Source organism: Agelaius tricolor, unplaced genomic scaffold, assembly GCF_023055355.1.
Source record: "Agelaius tricolor isolate 1412-34295 unplaced genomic scaffold, bAgeTri1.0.p SCAF_63, whole genome shotgun sequence".
Taxonomy (NCBI): Eukaryota; Metazoa; Chordata; class Aves; order Passeriformes; family Icteridae; genus Agelaius; species Agelaius tricolor.
Window position 1 is genome coordinate 1307705 of NW_027269323.1, and position 15037 is coordinate 1322741.

At 57.0% G+C, this 15037-nt stretch overlaps 1 protein-coding gene and 1 pseudogene across 1 annotated transcript in view; one reads left to right on the forward strand and one right to left on the reverse strand.

Moving 5' to 3' along the window:
- Nucleotides 1-2885: 2885 nt before the first annotated feature.
- Nucleotides 2886-15037, reverse strand: part of LOC139605266 (zinc finger protein 436-like) — a 167189-nt gene continuing 155037 nt past the window's right edge. The window contains exon 2 of the mRNA XM_071456631.1: nt 2886-4332. Within this exon, the coding sequence (XP_071312732.1) occupies nt 3038-4332 (1295 nt within the window). The 3' untranslated portion in view covers nt 2886-3037. The remainder of the gene's footprint in view (nt 4333-15037) is intronic.
- Nucleotides 8070-14924, forward strand: LOC139605264 (class I histocompatibility antigen, F10 alpha chain-like; annotated as a pseudogene).

Genomic DNA, 15037 nt, shown 5'->3' on the forward strand with positions numbered 1-15037 from the left:
GATAACGATCAGATGAAAGCTTTTACAATGCAGCTGTATATACTGCTTTTAAAACTGCCGTGGCAGCAGCAGCAGGGAATGGGGACACGCCCCGGGGCGTGGAGAGACAGACAAAGCCTCCCCCGCCTGAGAATGCAGCCCCCCCCTTGCCACATGTAGAGAGCAGCCCCCCCGCACCACGTATAGGGAGCAACCCCCGTACCGTGCGGCAAGCCGGAGCTGGGGCTGCCCTGCACCACGTTAGAGAGCACCCCCCGCCCCTGCACCGAGAGAGAGCAGCCCCCCCGCACCGAGGGCCGAGCACGCTGCGCTGCCGAGCCGGGGAAGGGGCAGGCAGAGCTGTTCCACTACTCCAAGCCAGCGCCACCACTTCTAAAAACGGCAAAAACACGCCACAGTGTGCTGAAGCTATACAGGGTATCGCTTTCACTCCGCAGGGCTTCGCAGCCTAAATCCAAGAGCAGGAAAGAACAAGCCTCACAGCATAGATGGAATTTGAGCTTCTGCCTTGCCAAGGAGCATAAATACTCACCAAAATCGAAGCTGTTGTTGGCAAAATCAGGCAGGCTGGTCTCTTCACTGAATAGGACCCCTTGGGCAGGAGGGGCTCCCCTATTCTCCCCTGGAAAATTCGCTCACCAGAAAGGAGCTGCGCTTTCCAGAGGCGCAGAGCGTTCCTCGAGGCTTCTTGTGGGTTCAGTCCCAAAGTCTCTCCGGAGAGCTGTGCAACCACAGCTCTACAGTGGACGCTAAGCTGCCGTAACGCTTTTCCAAGGTTCTGAGATTCCTTCTGGGGCTGCAGGTTCGTGCAGCCACACATTTGCGCACCAGTATATAGAATATTAATCCTGACATTTCTGGGTGTGTCGTGCCCGGCTTCGTCTAGCCCTCAATGCTGGACCAAAGACGGCAGCTGTGGCATTTTACCCCAGAGATACCTTTGGCCAGCTGGATGCTGCAGCTAGGCACTCGGAACAAAGCCAGGCAAAACAGGAACTCAGTTTACCTCTGGTGGAAAAGGTTCAGGCGACAGTGAAGAGAAAAGAGCAGATTCTATCATAGAGTCTTTATCCAGAGTTTTATTGCAGCATGGTAGACCTCTAAAACAGCTCCCAATAGAACGCCAGGCTGCATGGTCTCGTCTGCTTTTAAGCCCCGGGGACAGGGGGAAGGGAAGGGACAGGTGAGGGCCAACCAGGTGGGAGGAGGGGAAGGCTCAAGGGATATAGACGCTTGGACAGGCCAATGAGCCTGGACCTGAGGGGCATCTTTTGAACTTTTGCCAAGCACACGACACCCCTGCTGGAATGTTAAGATTGATGGACAGCTCTTAGCAGGAGGGCAACAGGGGGAGGGGGAAGGTTGGCACACCTGGGGGCATCACACTGCAACAAAAGCTCTTCCCACATTTCAAGCACTTCTGGAGCTTCTCCTTGCCCTGAAGCTGCTCATGGACCCATAGCTCCGAGCTCCGGCCACCTCCCTAGCCCAGGGTGGGTCTTTCCTCCTCAGATCCCTGTGATCTGTGTTTGCAGCCCCTCCTCTTGCGGGATCTCTGGGACTTTTCCTCCCCATTGGGTTCCTGCACTGTGGAGCCGCTCAAAACAGCCTCTTCCACGAGGTTCTGCTGTGGGGATTTGTCCTCCCTGCTCTCCATCCTCAGCTCCTGGTCTGGGGGAGGAAGGTCAAGGAGAGGATGGGATTTGCCTCCGTGCCACAGGGAAGGTCAAGGAGATGCCCCCAGTGCGTCCCCAGCAGGACAGCTTTGGCAGCAGGGTTGTCCTGCAGCCGGGGGCCGTGCTGGGCTGGGAGATGGAGCAGGAGAGAGGGGGAAAGGTGCACTGACTTCCTCCTCACCTGCCTGGGGCTCCCGGGGTGATCTTCATCTTCCTTATAGCCTCCTCCTTCTGCATCGGGCCAAGGTTTGGAAATGGGAAATCCTGGTTTGGGGGAAAACAAGGGCTGAGTGTGTTGGGTTTATGGTCCCGCTGCCCAAGTGCAGCTGGAGAAGTCAGCGCCCCTTCAGCCTCGGAGGGTGTGGAACCACTCATGCCCAGCCTCCCCCACCCCTCCAGGCTGCCGGAGGTCCACCAGCTCCAGGATTGCCCCTTTGTGCTCTCCCCACTTCGGACCTTTTGAGTTCACCCTTGGCTCTCCCGGGATCCCCAAACCTGAGATCACCCCTGTGCCCACCAGTACCAGGCAATTGCCAGGTGGGACCCTCGAGATCCCTCCAGGGGCTTTTGTGGCTCTGCTTTGGGGTCCTGGAAGATCCAAACATCCCCTGCCCCACAAAAAAACCCTCCCAGAGACCCCCCCGATGGATTTGGGGCGAGCTCCCCCATCCCGCTCACCTGTGGGTTCCGGAGGGGGCGATGCTGCTGGAGCCGGGGGAGCTGCGGCCTGAGTGGGCAGGCAGGTGAACCACTTGGTTCTGCTGCTGCTGCTGCTCGTATTCCTCCCGTTCCTGCTCTTCCTCCTCCTCCTGTCTCCCTCCTCTTCCTCCCGCTCCTCCTCCACTCCCAGCCCGGCCCGTGCAGTGCCGACACCCAAATGCAGCCGCGCTCTGCCCTAGGGAGGGATTCCCAAAGCGGCCCCGTCCCGCGCGGCACTGGGAGTGATACTGGGTACACAGCAGGGAGAGGGGGATCGTGGACAGGGGACGTGGGGAAACAGGACAGGGAGTCATGGGGACAGTTCCAGGTCAGGGGGGGCTTTGATCAGCTGCCCAAGAAACTCTGCCATGGTCTCCCAGTGCAGCCAGAGTCACTCAGCCTGGGGTGCCCAAAGCCTGGAGCAACCCCCAAGTCCCACCCAGGAACCCTCAACTCCCTGGAGCATAGCAGCCCCCACATCCCATGGAAGATCTCCACATGTCGTCATCCTTATCTTAGTTCAATGTTTTTATTTTGATCCTGGTTTGGTGTGTTTTGAAAGGACAGAGAGAAATGAAAAGATAATCAAGGCCACATGGAGCCACTAAGAGGTGGAGCCCCCAGCCAGGTGTCTTCCCAACACAGATTACCAGCACCACAGATCACTGGGGCTCTGCCCACTGGGCAGCATGCAGCACAAATACTGCCATGGGGTATGGAACTGTAGCAGTGCACACTTGGGGAACTGTAGCCGTGCACACTTGGAGCACACTTGGGGCACTCACAGGGCTTTCATAGTGGTGCCTCCATTCGTGTTGGGTCAAGGCTGACCTCTGGCTGAAGGTCTTCCCACACTGGGGACATTTGTAGGGCCTCTCCCCCGTGTGGATGCGCTGGTGGGTGACCAGGGTGGAGTTGTGCTTGAAGCCCTTCCCGCAGTCAGGGCAGCGGAAAGGCCTCTCATCCGTGTGAATCCGCTGATGTACGAGGACATCTGAGCTGCTTTGAAACCTCTTCCCACACTCCCCACACTCATAGGGCCGCTCCCCGGTGTGGCTCCTCTGGTGGATCATCAGGTGATCGCTCCGGCTGTAGGTCTTGCCACAGTCGGGACACTCGTAAGGCCGTTCCCCAGTGTGGATCCTCTGGTGAAGCATCAGTTCAGAGCTCTGGCTGAATCTCTTCCCACACTGCCCACACTCATAGGGCCTCTCGCCAGTGTGGGTCCTCTTGTGGACAATCAGGTTCGACTTCTGGGTGAATCTCTTCCCACACTCGGGACACTCGTAGGGCCTCTCCCCGGTGTGGATGCGCCGGTGCCTGATGAGGTCGGGGTTATATTTGAAGCCCTTCAGGCAGTCGGGGCAGCGGAAGGGCCTCTCATCTGTGTGAACCCGCTCGTGTGTGAGGAGATGGGAGCTTGTCTGAAACCTCTTCCCACATTTGGGACACTCATAGGGCCTCTCATTTGTGTGTGTGCGCTGATGCTTCAGAAGAGTGGAGCTTCTCTGAAAGCTCTTCCCACATTCCCCACACTCATACGGCCGTTCCCCCGTGTGGCTCCTCTGGTGGTTGATCAGGTCAAAGTTGTCTCTGCAGCTCTTCCCACACTCCCCACACTCATAGGGCCTTTCTCCAGTGTGGATCCTTTGGTGGCGGATCAGGGCTGAGCTTCGGCTGAAGCATTTCCCACATTCCCCACACCTGTAGGGCTTCTCCCCATCGCAAAGCTGCTCAGGGACCCCCAGCTCTGAGCTCATGCCGCCATCCTGTCCCAGGGTGGGTCTTTCCTCCTCTGACCTCCCTGGGCTACGTTTGTAGCCCTTCCTTCTGAGGGATCTCTGGGGCTTTTCCTCCCTGTTGGATTCCTGCACTGTGGAGCCGCTCAAAACGGCCTCATACCCAAGGTTCTGCTGTGGTGACTCAGCCTCCCTGCTCTCCATGCTCAGCTCCTGGTCTGGGGGAGGAAGGACAAGGAGAGGATGGGATTTGCCTCTGTTCCACAGGGCAGGGCAAGGAGATCCCCCCAGTGCGTCCCCAGCAGGACAGCTTTGGCAGCAGGGGTGTCCTGCAGCCGGGGGCCGTGCTGGGCTGGGAGATGGAGCAGGAGAGAGGGGGAAAGGGGCACTGACTTCCTTCTCACCTGCCTGGGGTTCCCGGGCCATCATCCTCTTCATTATAGCCTCCTCCTTCTCCTGCATTGCGCCAAGGTTTGGAAATCGGAAATCCCGGTTTGGGGGAAAACAAGGGCTGAGCGTGTTGGGTTTGATGGTCCCACTGCCTGTCTTGGTTTGAAAAACAGGTGTCTGCTAAGGAAGGCAGAGCCTCCCTTAAAATTGAAAATGTAAACCCCCTCCCTCCAAATTACTATAATTTTGAAATTAAGGGGCTCTCAGATATGGAAAGAGATATGGAAATAGGAATAACAGTTCTTTGCTAGGAAAAATAAAATAAAAAATGCAGTAGTACCAAAAAAACCACTGACAGAGTCAGAATCCAACCTGACACCCTGTTAGTCAGGGTGTTTGTTGCACTCCAATTAAATGGTGGCTGCCGTCCTCCTGGTGTGACAGAGGTGGTTCTGTTGAAGCAGTGATCCTGCAGAAGGGTGTAGTTTTCCTCCAAAGCTCCAGTGGTGGTGTAGATAGGTCTGGTCTTCCTCGGTGAATCCAGTGGAGAAGAAAAGCTGCTCCTCTGGGAATCCAGTGGAGAAGAAAAGCTGCTCCTCTGGGAATCCAGTGGGAAAAGCCTGACTGTGGTGTTCCAAATCTCTGATTATATGCAGGTAGGGATGCTTGGCTCCTCCCCCTGGGTGGGGCATCTCACAATGGGATAATGTAATTTTATCAGTCATGCAGTGAGGCTCAATGGCCCATTAACAGAAGATATCTCCCTGAAAGGGAGGATTGTCAATGGGGCTCAATGGCCCATTAACAGAAGATATGTCCCTGGAGGGGTGATGGGTTGTGGAAGAGATAAAAATAAACTGCCCCACCTGGTTTTAACCGCTTGCCCATTAATAGAGAATATCTGCCCTGGAGTTAGGAGGGATGGGTTATGGAAGCGATAAAGAACACTGCTCCACCTGGTTTCAACAGATGGTGATAAAATACATACTGCTGGTTACATCTTGCATTGCAACATAAGACAAGATGGACATGGACCAGGGGTTGATGCCAGGCACGGTGGACACCAGGACAGGGGTGACACAGGGACACTGGGGACATGGACCAGAGGGTGACAACAAGCAGCAGGGACACCATATCGAGGTGACACCAGTGGGTGTTCCCAGAGACAGGGCCCACAGACTGGGCTGAGGTCTGGAAATGAGAAATCCTATTTCCAAGAGAAAAACAAGGTATGAGAGCGTTTTGTTGGGCATTCCTCCTGCCCCAACCCATTTCTAGAAGTCACCAGACATTTTGTGTCCATAAAAATCTCCAGACCACCAAGATTCTGCCCAAAAAAAACCTCCAGACCACAAAAATTTAATTGCAAAACCCCTCAGAAATGCCATCACTAAGCCTTCCAAGACTTGAATGTCTCATGATTATTTCAAAAAAGAGCTCCCCATGAATTGCCCCTCTCTGGTCTCTCCACTTTGGACTTCTGGGGATTCTGCCTGTATTGAGGGTTCTCCTCTCCAGAGTCCCCACGCTCTCCAGGCTGTCACAGGAATCCCCAGGGTCCCCCCTCTCTGCTCTTCTGACCTTGGGCTTCTGGGGCTCCCCCTTCTCTGTGCTGCTGGGGCTTCCCCGCAGCCCCCAGGGGTTCCCCGGCTCCCCCTCTCTGGGCTCCCCCTTAGTGATTCCGGGGCTCTTGGGGTCCCAGCGCTCCCGTTTCCCCTGACTCTGCTCCAGGCTGTGGGGAGCTCCAGGGCTTCCCCCTCCCAGGGTGTTCCCCTCTCCGGGCTGAATCCTGGCGGTCTCCTCTCTCTGGGCTGCACACTTTGGTGTCCCAGTGTTCTCCCCTCTCCTGCCCTCCCCCGTGAAAAAACAACCTCCCGGGACACCCCCAAAATCTCCCCAGTGGGCATTTGCGGCTTCGCTTTGGAAGCCCTCCAAAAATCCCCCCCTCCCCAAAAAAGTACCCTCCCATGGAGCGCCCAGGATATTTGGGTGAGCTCCCCCTCTGCGGTCACCTGAGATATGGGGGGGAAATGCCCCAGGGGCCGGGAGGGCTGCGGACACAGCGAGGGCTGGACCGCGTGTTCCCCCCGATTTCACTTCCCGCTGCTCCTCCTCTATCCCAGCTCTTCCTCCCACTCCTCCTCCACGCCTCCTCCTCATCCTCCTTCTCTTGTTCCCTCCAGCCCTTGTCCCGCTGCTTCTCCCTCCCTGCTCCACCATCCCATTCCTCCTGCCCCGGTCCCGCAGCCCTCGCAGCCCGCGGCAGGAGCGGGGATGGAGCCGGGACAGGTCGGGATGGGCAGCACGGGGCTCTCGGCTGCTCCCACCCACTGGGGCCGGGGGAAACCCGGCCCGGGGAGAAGGAGAGGCAAACTGGGAAACCTGGGGGCTGCAGATCCACACTGGGGCTTGCTGGGGACCCTGGCTGGGGGCTGCCAGCCCTTGGGGCTCCTGTCGGGCAATCTGGGAAGGGAGAACACAGAGAGGGCTGGGGGATGCCAGGAGTGGCATCTCTGGGATGGACTGGGCTGTACTGGGATCATACTGGGAGGGAGTAGGAGGCTCCAGGGGCAATTGAGGATGTGTTGGGGGCAAATGGGATATACTGGGAATGACTGGGATGATTCTGAGAGTGACTGGGAGCAGCTGTTAGCAACTGGGATCATACTGGGAGAAACTGGGAGCAACTGGGAGTGACTGGCTGCATGCTGGGGGTGATTGGAAGCAACTGGGTTTATACTGGGATTAACTGACATCATACTGGAGGTGACTGGGATCATACTGGCAGTGAGTGTGACTACATTGAGGCTGATTGGGAGAGGTTGGGAGGAAATGGGATCATACTGGAGGGAACTGGGAGTGACTGGGAATAGGCTGGAAGGAACTGGGGTACACTGAGAGAGACTGGGAGTGACTGGAATGAAAGTGAGGGTGAAACAGAGCAACTGGAACCATGTGGGGCCCAACTGGTTCCTACTGGCAGTGACTGGGAGAACACTGGGGTCATACTTGGATCATACTGGGAGTGACTGGACTAATACTGGGAGTACCTGAGAGTGACTGGGAATACACCATGCACATCATCCCCCTTACTGGGGGTGACTGGGAGCACCCTGGGAGCAGATGGCATTATACTGGGACTGACTGGGTTACCCTAGCTGGGGGCAGATGGGACCATAGTGGGAGAGATTGGAAGCAACTGGGATTATTCTGGGACCACACTGGGAGTGCTGGTGCATGACTAGGATCATACTGGAGCTTACTGGGATCATATTGGGGTTGAAAGGGAGTGACTGAATCACACTTTGGGCTCTTGGGAGCAACAGAGAGAAACTGGGATCATGCTGCAAGCAAATTGGAGTAACTGGAAAGGACTGGATGCATGCTGGAGGCAACTGGGATGTTGTGGGCATGACTGGGATCATACTGGGATAGCTAACAGCTTCCTGGGGCCACTGGGAGTGTTTGGGAATGACTATGGCTATGCTGAGGGCAACTGGCATATACTGGGAGTGTCTGTAAGCATACTGGGGTGACTGGAAGCACACTGGGCACAGCTGGGCCCATGCTGGGTGAGACTGGGATCCCACTGAGGGTGACTGGAATCCTACTGGGATTGACTGGGAGTGGCTGGGAGCAAGTGGAATCATGCTGAAAGCAACTGGAAGGAAGTGGGAGTGACTGGGAGCATGCTGGGGGTGACTGGGATCTACTGGGAGAGACTGGGGATCGTACTGGAGGCTACTGGGGTCAGCTGGCATTGACAGGGAGCACCTGGGATCACACTGGGGGCCACTGGCATCATAATGGGAGTGACTGGGATTAGACTGCAAGTGACTGGGATCCTACTGGGAGTGGCTACAACCATACTGGGACTATAGTGGGTGTCAATGGACCCTGACTGGGGGTTACTGGGAGCTACCAGCATAGGCTGGGAGCCAGCTGCGCACACACTGGGAGGAAGTGGGAATGATAGGATGCATGCTGGTGACAGCTGGGATGTACTGGGAGTGACTGGGGTCACCTGAACCACGCTGAGGTAACTGGGAGTGCCTGGGAATGACTACGAGATCATGGCAACTGGGATATGCTGGGAGTGTCTGTAGGCATACTGGGGTGACTGGGAACACACTGGGGTGACTGGGAACACACTGGGGGAGACTGGGATTCACTGGGATTTGCAGAGCCTCCACTGGGGACAACTGGAAGTGATCTCCCCATTCCCCCCAGCCCTCCCTCGGGCACTGTCCCATCTCCCACCCTTCGCCGCTGGGATCTGCCCGGAGCAGCTCGATGGCTCCAGGGCTGGGGCTGGGGGCACTCCTGGGGGTCAGGGGGGAGTGGGACCCCAGCACTGGGACCCTGAACTGCCATTCCCGGCACAGGGACCCCTCTGCTCCCCTTTTCCTGCACAGGGACCCCCCTGGATCCCCCATTTATGGACATCAGGACTCCCTGGTCGCCTTTTCCCAACCATCCCATGGCTCCCAGACTCCAGACTTCCCTGGGACACTCTGGAATACCTTGGACCCCCATTCCTGCCTTTCTCAGCCCCCAGCCCCAACTTTCTGCAAAACCAGAGGCCCCCTGAACTCCCCATTCCCAAACATCCCGGGTGTCCCCACCCCGTTACCCCCCTTTTCTGGGAAAGCCTGGACTCCCTTTTCCAGGGCTCAAGGACCCCCTGGAACTCCTTTCTATCTCTCCATGTCCCTGCCCTCCCATTTCCTTGACCCTGAGACCCCTCTGCCCCCCATTCCTGAGAATGGAGTCACCCTTTTACTCCTTTGCCCGGCACTGAGATCCCCCCTGCACCCCCTTATCCAGCACCAACACAACCTTTTCCTGCCCCCCCGCCTCTTCAGCCCCCAGCCCCACCCTTTCCCTGGCCCTGGGACCTCTGGGCTGCCATTCCTGCCTTTCCCAGCCCCAGCCCCTCCTTTCCTCACACAGAGGAGCCCTGGCACCCCCTTTCCTGGGCACAGGACAGCCCATCCCACCTCTCCCAATCCTTGCCCCACCTTTCCTTGACTCTGAGCCCCTGAACCTCCTTCCCAGCTCTCCCACCTTTCCTTGACCACTTGAGTCACCTGGATCCCCAATCTCTCACCCACCCCAGCTCCCCCAAATCTCTGTGTCCCTCCAGTTCTGCACTCCCTGCAGTGCCTGGAAGTGGCGCTGTCGGAGCCTGGCCCAGGGGTCTCCCAGTCCTTGACTGTGGGGGACGTGGACGGGACCCCCTGGGAGTGCTGGGGCAGCGAGCGGGGCCGGATGGAGCCGCAGAGAGCGGGGATGGGGGCAAGAGCTGAGCTGGGATATTGGGATAGCCAGAGCCGGGACAGTGGGATAGCCTGGGCTGGGATATTGGGATAGCCAGAGCTGGGACACTGGGATAGCCAGGGCTGGGATATTGGGATAGCCAGAGCCGGGATGTTGGGATAGCCAGGGCTGGGATATTGGGATAGCCTGAGCCAGGATATTGGGATAGCCAGGGCTGGGATATTGGGATAGCCAGGGCTGGGATATTGGGATAGGCACACCTGAGATTTTGGGATAAGCAGGGCTGGGATATTGGGATAGCCAGAGCTTGGAAACTGGGATAGCCAGGCCTGGGATATTGGGATAGCCAGAGCTGGGATATTGGGATAGCTAGGGCTGGGATATCGGGATAGCCAGGGCTGGGATATTGGGATAGCCAGGGCTGGGACACTGGGATAGCCAGAGCTGGGATATTGGGATAGCTAGGGCTGGGATATTGGGATAGCCAGGGCTGGGATATTGGGATAGCCAGAGCTGGGATATTGGGATATCCAGCCCCGGCTCAAGGACAGGAACCAGCACGTGGCCAACAGTGCCCTGGAGACAGGGCCGGTACAAACAGACTGGGGGGAGTTGGGAGAGCCGGGGGCTGGGCTGGGATCTGTGGGGCTGGGGGAATCTCTGGGAATGGGATGGGACCTGTGGGACTGGTATGGTAATCCAGGAAGCTCCAAGGGGCTCTGTGGGGCTGGGACACGACTCCATGGGTCCGTTCTCTCCTTGTTCCCAGGTCTCCACATGCTGCAGGTGGTTTCCAGCTGTGACCTCCTGTCCAATGGAGCATCCATGGATCCCACTGGTATGGCCATAAGGGGTGGGATTTCATCTCCTTCCAGCTGGGACCCGGGAGCTTTGCAGTGTCTGACGGTGCCACCTGCATCACCCAGAGGTGCTGGGAATCCAAAGGGATCATGGTGCAGTGAATGAAGCATTACCTGGGATACACCTGTGGGGAAGAGCTCCCAAATGGAGCTCTATGGTTGGAGCTCTGGAGCACAAAGGTGGGTGTGGGAGGGGAATTCCTAAGGGAGTGTGGGATTCAGGAATGGGAGACTTGGAATGCAGGAATTCCCATGGAATTTCCATGGCCGAATCTCACTCTCATCCCACTCAGGTGAGAATTGCATGGATGGATCCCTCCCAACTCAGTGCCACTCTGTGGAGAATTCCATGGGGAATGTCATGGTTTGACACTGGCACAATGCCAGTGCCCCCATGAAGATACCCTCTCCCTGGTAGCTGCTGTGAGATGTGACCAGGAATAAGCAAAGCAGGCTCTTACTTAGGAAAGAAAAGAAAACAGAACTTTATTAACTACTTTACAACTACAAATAAAAAGGAACACACACACAGGGAAAATGAAAACTTCACAAATGCATTTCCTCCTCCCCCCACCAAATTTCTAACACAATACATTTATTCTTCAAATCACTAACTCTCGGTCTAGCACTACTTTTTAGACAATCAATTTTCAGTTCATCAAGAGGAGAGGAGTCTTTCTTGCACTATGGGCTTCCCCTGGAAACACAGTCGAAGCTTCGTGTGTTTCTGTGTCACTCGTGGCACCGCCCGGAGTACATCTGCTATTGTGACTTCTTCTTTTTCATGTCTAGTGCTCTCATCACTGAACACGGACCAGAACTGCTTCTAGGGTTGTCTTTTAAGGATGCTCTGTCTCGATCTAAAAAAGGCACACCTGTCCCCCCCATATTTTTTCACCCCCTGGGGCCGAGGGGCACCAACACTGAACCCTTTTGGTTCTGTGGCCATTGCCTCCCCCTAGAATGCAGTCTCTGTGTCACAAGGAACATGGTTCTGTCCATGGCTATACAAAAAGAGTCCAACAAAAGCCACTCCATCATCTCTTCCCACTAGGATTCTTTTCTACTCTTCTACTATCTCTTGCTCGCCCAGACTTCTCTTACACTTGCACATTTCTTTCTTTATCTTCCACTCTATCTTCTAGGAGAGGTCAATGATCTGTAAAGTTCTCATTCTCCAAAAAGGGGTTAAAAGCTCCTACAAGCAGCTGGCTGAACCCCCCCTTCTTCTCCGTCCCAGCCGTGCTGTCGGCACAGGCCCATGTTTATCAAGTCTCAAGGTTACAGTCCCAGGCAGCGGCTCTCTCTCTCTCTCTCTCTCTCTTTCTCTGTGTCTCTCAGGGGGGGCTGCCCGATGGCTCCCGGTGTCTCGTGTCTCTCTCTCTCTCTTCCACCCTTCCACCCCCGGGCTCAGGCCTACCTCTCTCGGCCACATGGCTTTTCCCCTCCCCCTGCCCAGCCAGCAGCTGGGCCAGGGGAGAGACCCGAACTCTTTCCCGCCGGAAACCCAAAAAAGGACCCTCCCAGGGGAGAGCTCTGCTTTTAACCCTGTGTTCTCAGAGGTGTGTCCATGTCCTAAATGGCCAGGTTAAATGCCAATATTAAAGCCTGAATATCTATTGGCCTAAAACACCACATCCCAAAAAACACATTTCCTGTCAAACCACCACAGGGAAATGATTTGAATTGATGACCAATCCAATGCCCACAGTGCAATGAGACCTAATCCCTGCTGGGATTCCATGGGATATCAGTCCCAATCCTTTGCCCAGGCCAGCTCTGCTGTGCCCGTGGCAGCATGAGGGGAGTGCCCTGTCCCTGCCCTGAGCCCAGCACGAGCCTTTCCTTGGCTGTTCTGTGCCCTGCCCGGGGCAGGAGGGCATGGCCGGAGTGGCTTTGGTGGCCCCGGGCACCCGGCTGGGCTGCAGCCACTGCAGGGGCTCCTGGGGAATGTTCCAGAGCAAAGCTTAAAGCAAACAACAGTTCCTGGAGGGGATTCTGCCCCTTGGCCTGTGCTGGGAGCCCAAGGGCAACAGCCCAAAGTGCTGGAGCTCAGTGTCCCTCGGCCAGGCCGTGTTCCCTGGCTGTCCCCTGTCCCTCAGCTCTGTAGGACCTGGGGCAACCCTCGGGAGAAAATCCTGAGCCCCAGCTGGGCCAGTTGTCCCCAGGTCACTCTCAGTCACCCCAGTATGATCCCAGCATGGTCCCTGGGTTTTCCATTCACCCCCGGTATAGTTCCAGCCACTCCCAGCATGGTCCCAATCACTCCCAGATACTCACAGTATTACTCCAGTAACTTCCTTTATGGTTCCTGTGATCCCAGTCACTCCCCGTCTCTCCCAGTATATCCCAGTTCCCCCAGTGTGTCTCCACTCACTCCCAGTAGCTTCCAGCATGATTCCAGTTGCTCACAGTCACCCCAGTCACCTCCAGCATGATTCCTGTCACTCCCTGTATGTCCCAGTTGCCCCAATATGGTCCCAGTTGCCCTCAGCCCCAGTATGACCTCATTTGCCCCTAGCATAGACCCAGTCATTCCAAGGATGATCCCAGTTGGATCCCAATCTCCCGAGCATGGTCCCAGTCAATCCCAGTTGCTCCCAGTGTAGATCCGGTCGCTGCCAGTCGCTCTCAGTGGGTTCCCAGTCACCCTAAGTCTGGTTACAGACACTCCCAGTATATCCCAGTTGCCCTCAGCATACTCATAGTCACAGCCACATGTCCCAGTAAGGTTCCAGTTTCCACCAGTATGATCCCAGTCAGTACCAGTCAATGCCAGTTGGTCCCACTATGATCCCTGTTGCCCAAGCTCTGGTCCTGCTGGTTCTCAGTGTGCCCTGATCCTGCTCCCAGTGGGTCCCAGTCCTGGTGTATCCTGCTGTATCCCAGTGTATCCCGGTGTATCCCAGTGTATCCCGTTGTATCCCGGTGTATCCCGGTGTACCCCAGTGTATCCCAACCTGTCCCAGTCCATGCCAGTCCCTTCCCAGCAGCCACCGCCGTTTCCCGGATCCTGCCCCTCCTGGCCCCGGAGCTGCCGCTGGACGCCCCCCAAGTGTCGCTGCTGAGTAAGGAAGTGGCACAGACTCACAAGAAGGCTGCTTTGCACAGCAGTAGTTTTAATATGAAAATTCTCTCTTTTTATAGACTGCGCCTATACATTCAGACCGGATTGGTCAATCAATCAATACATTTCACCTGACTGGCTAATTAACAAAAACACCTTTCTTAGAAACAATCCTTGAGAAAAACAGGAAAACAGAGAGTAGGAAAACACCACCTGCAGGTTGTTTATAATAACAAGCTATCATCGTGTCCCTACAACTCCCTAAAAGTCTCGCAAGTCAGCTGTGAAAAAACTTACCTGGTTTTCTGGCTCTCTGACCAGCCTGTCACACCCACACCCAAGGTGCTGCCGGGGCTGGGGGCTTCGTGTTGGGCTTTGTCTGCCTTGGCTGGGGCTCGGCCTCCACTACGGGAGAAGGTGAGGTGGGGTCTCCTGGGGGTCCTGTCCCCCTGGGAGCGCTTGTGACTCCCCCATGTGCCCCCATGCTGGGGACACCCCCTTTGCTCTCGCCAGAGTCCTGACCCAGCTCCTGCTCCCCCCTGGGGGGGGCTTTGGGGAGCCCCCCTGGGACCTCCTTGAATCCCCATTCCTGGGCACTGGGACGCCCCCACATCTCCCTGCCCAGCTGCGGGATCCCCTGCACCCCCTTATCCTGCACCGACACCCCCTGCACCCCCTTTCCCAGCTCTCCTCCTCTGGCAGCCCCTGGATCCCCCGTTTCCGTGAGCCCGGGGACCCCCGGAGCCCCATTCCCGGCCAGCCCGGGGCACCTCAGCCCCAGGCCTCCCTTTGCTGGGAAACCCGGCCTGGGCACGGGGCTCTGCAGCTGCTCTGGGGTTTATGATCACCTGGAGGAAAGGGAGAGAACAGAGGAGAGAGAGAAGGAGACTGTGGATCAGGGATCGGGGTCCCAGCGCCCAGTCCTGCTCCGCCAGCGGGCTCCAGGCAGAGTTTGAGCGCAGGTCCAGCGAGTTCAGCACGGCCGAGGAGGGTCCCGGGAGATGCCAGGGGGGATCCCGGGGAATTCCCTGGAATTCCCCCGTCCTCTCCCCCTGCGCTCCTTCGGGCACCTTCGGTTCCGCGTTCCCCGCTCTGCGCCGCCGCGATCTGCCCGGAGACCGGTGACGTCACAGAATCCTCGGTATACCATTGGCGGGTAGGAAAGAGCAGCGTTACTGGCGGCTCTGGGGGCGGGGCCGTAGCGGAGCAGCGGATTGGCTCCAGCGCTGGGGCTGGGGGCGCTCCTGGAGGGGCTTGGGGGGGGCGGTGAGAGGTGAGGGGGACCCTCGACAGCCGGAATCCCCCGAACCGCAATTTCCGGGCACT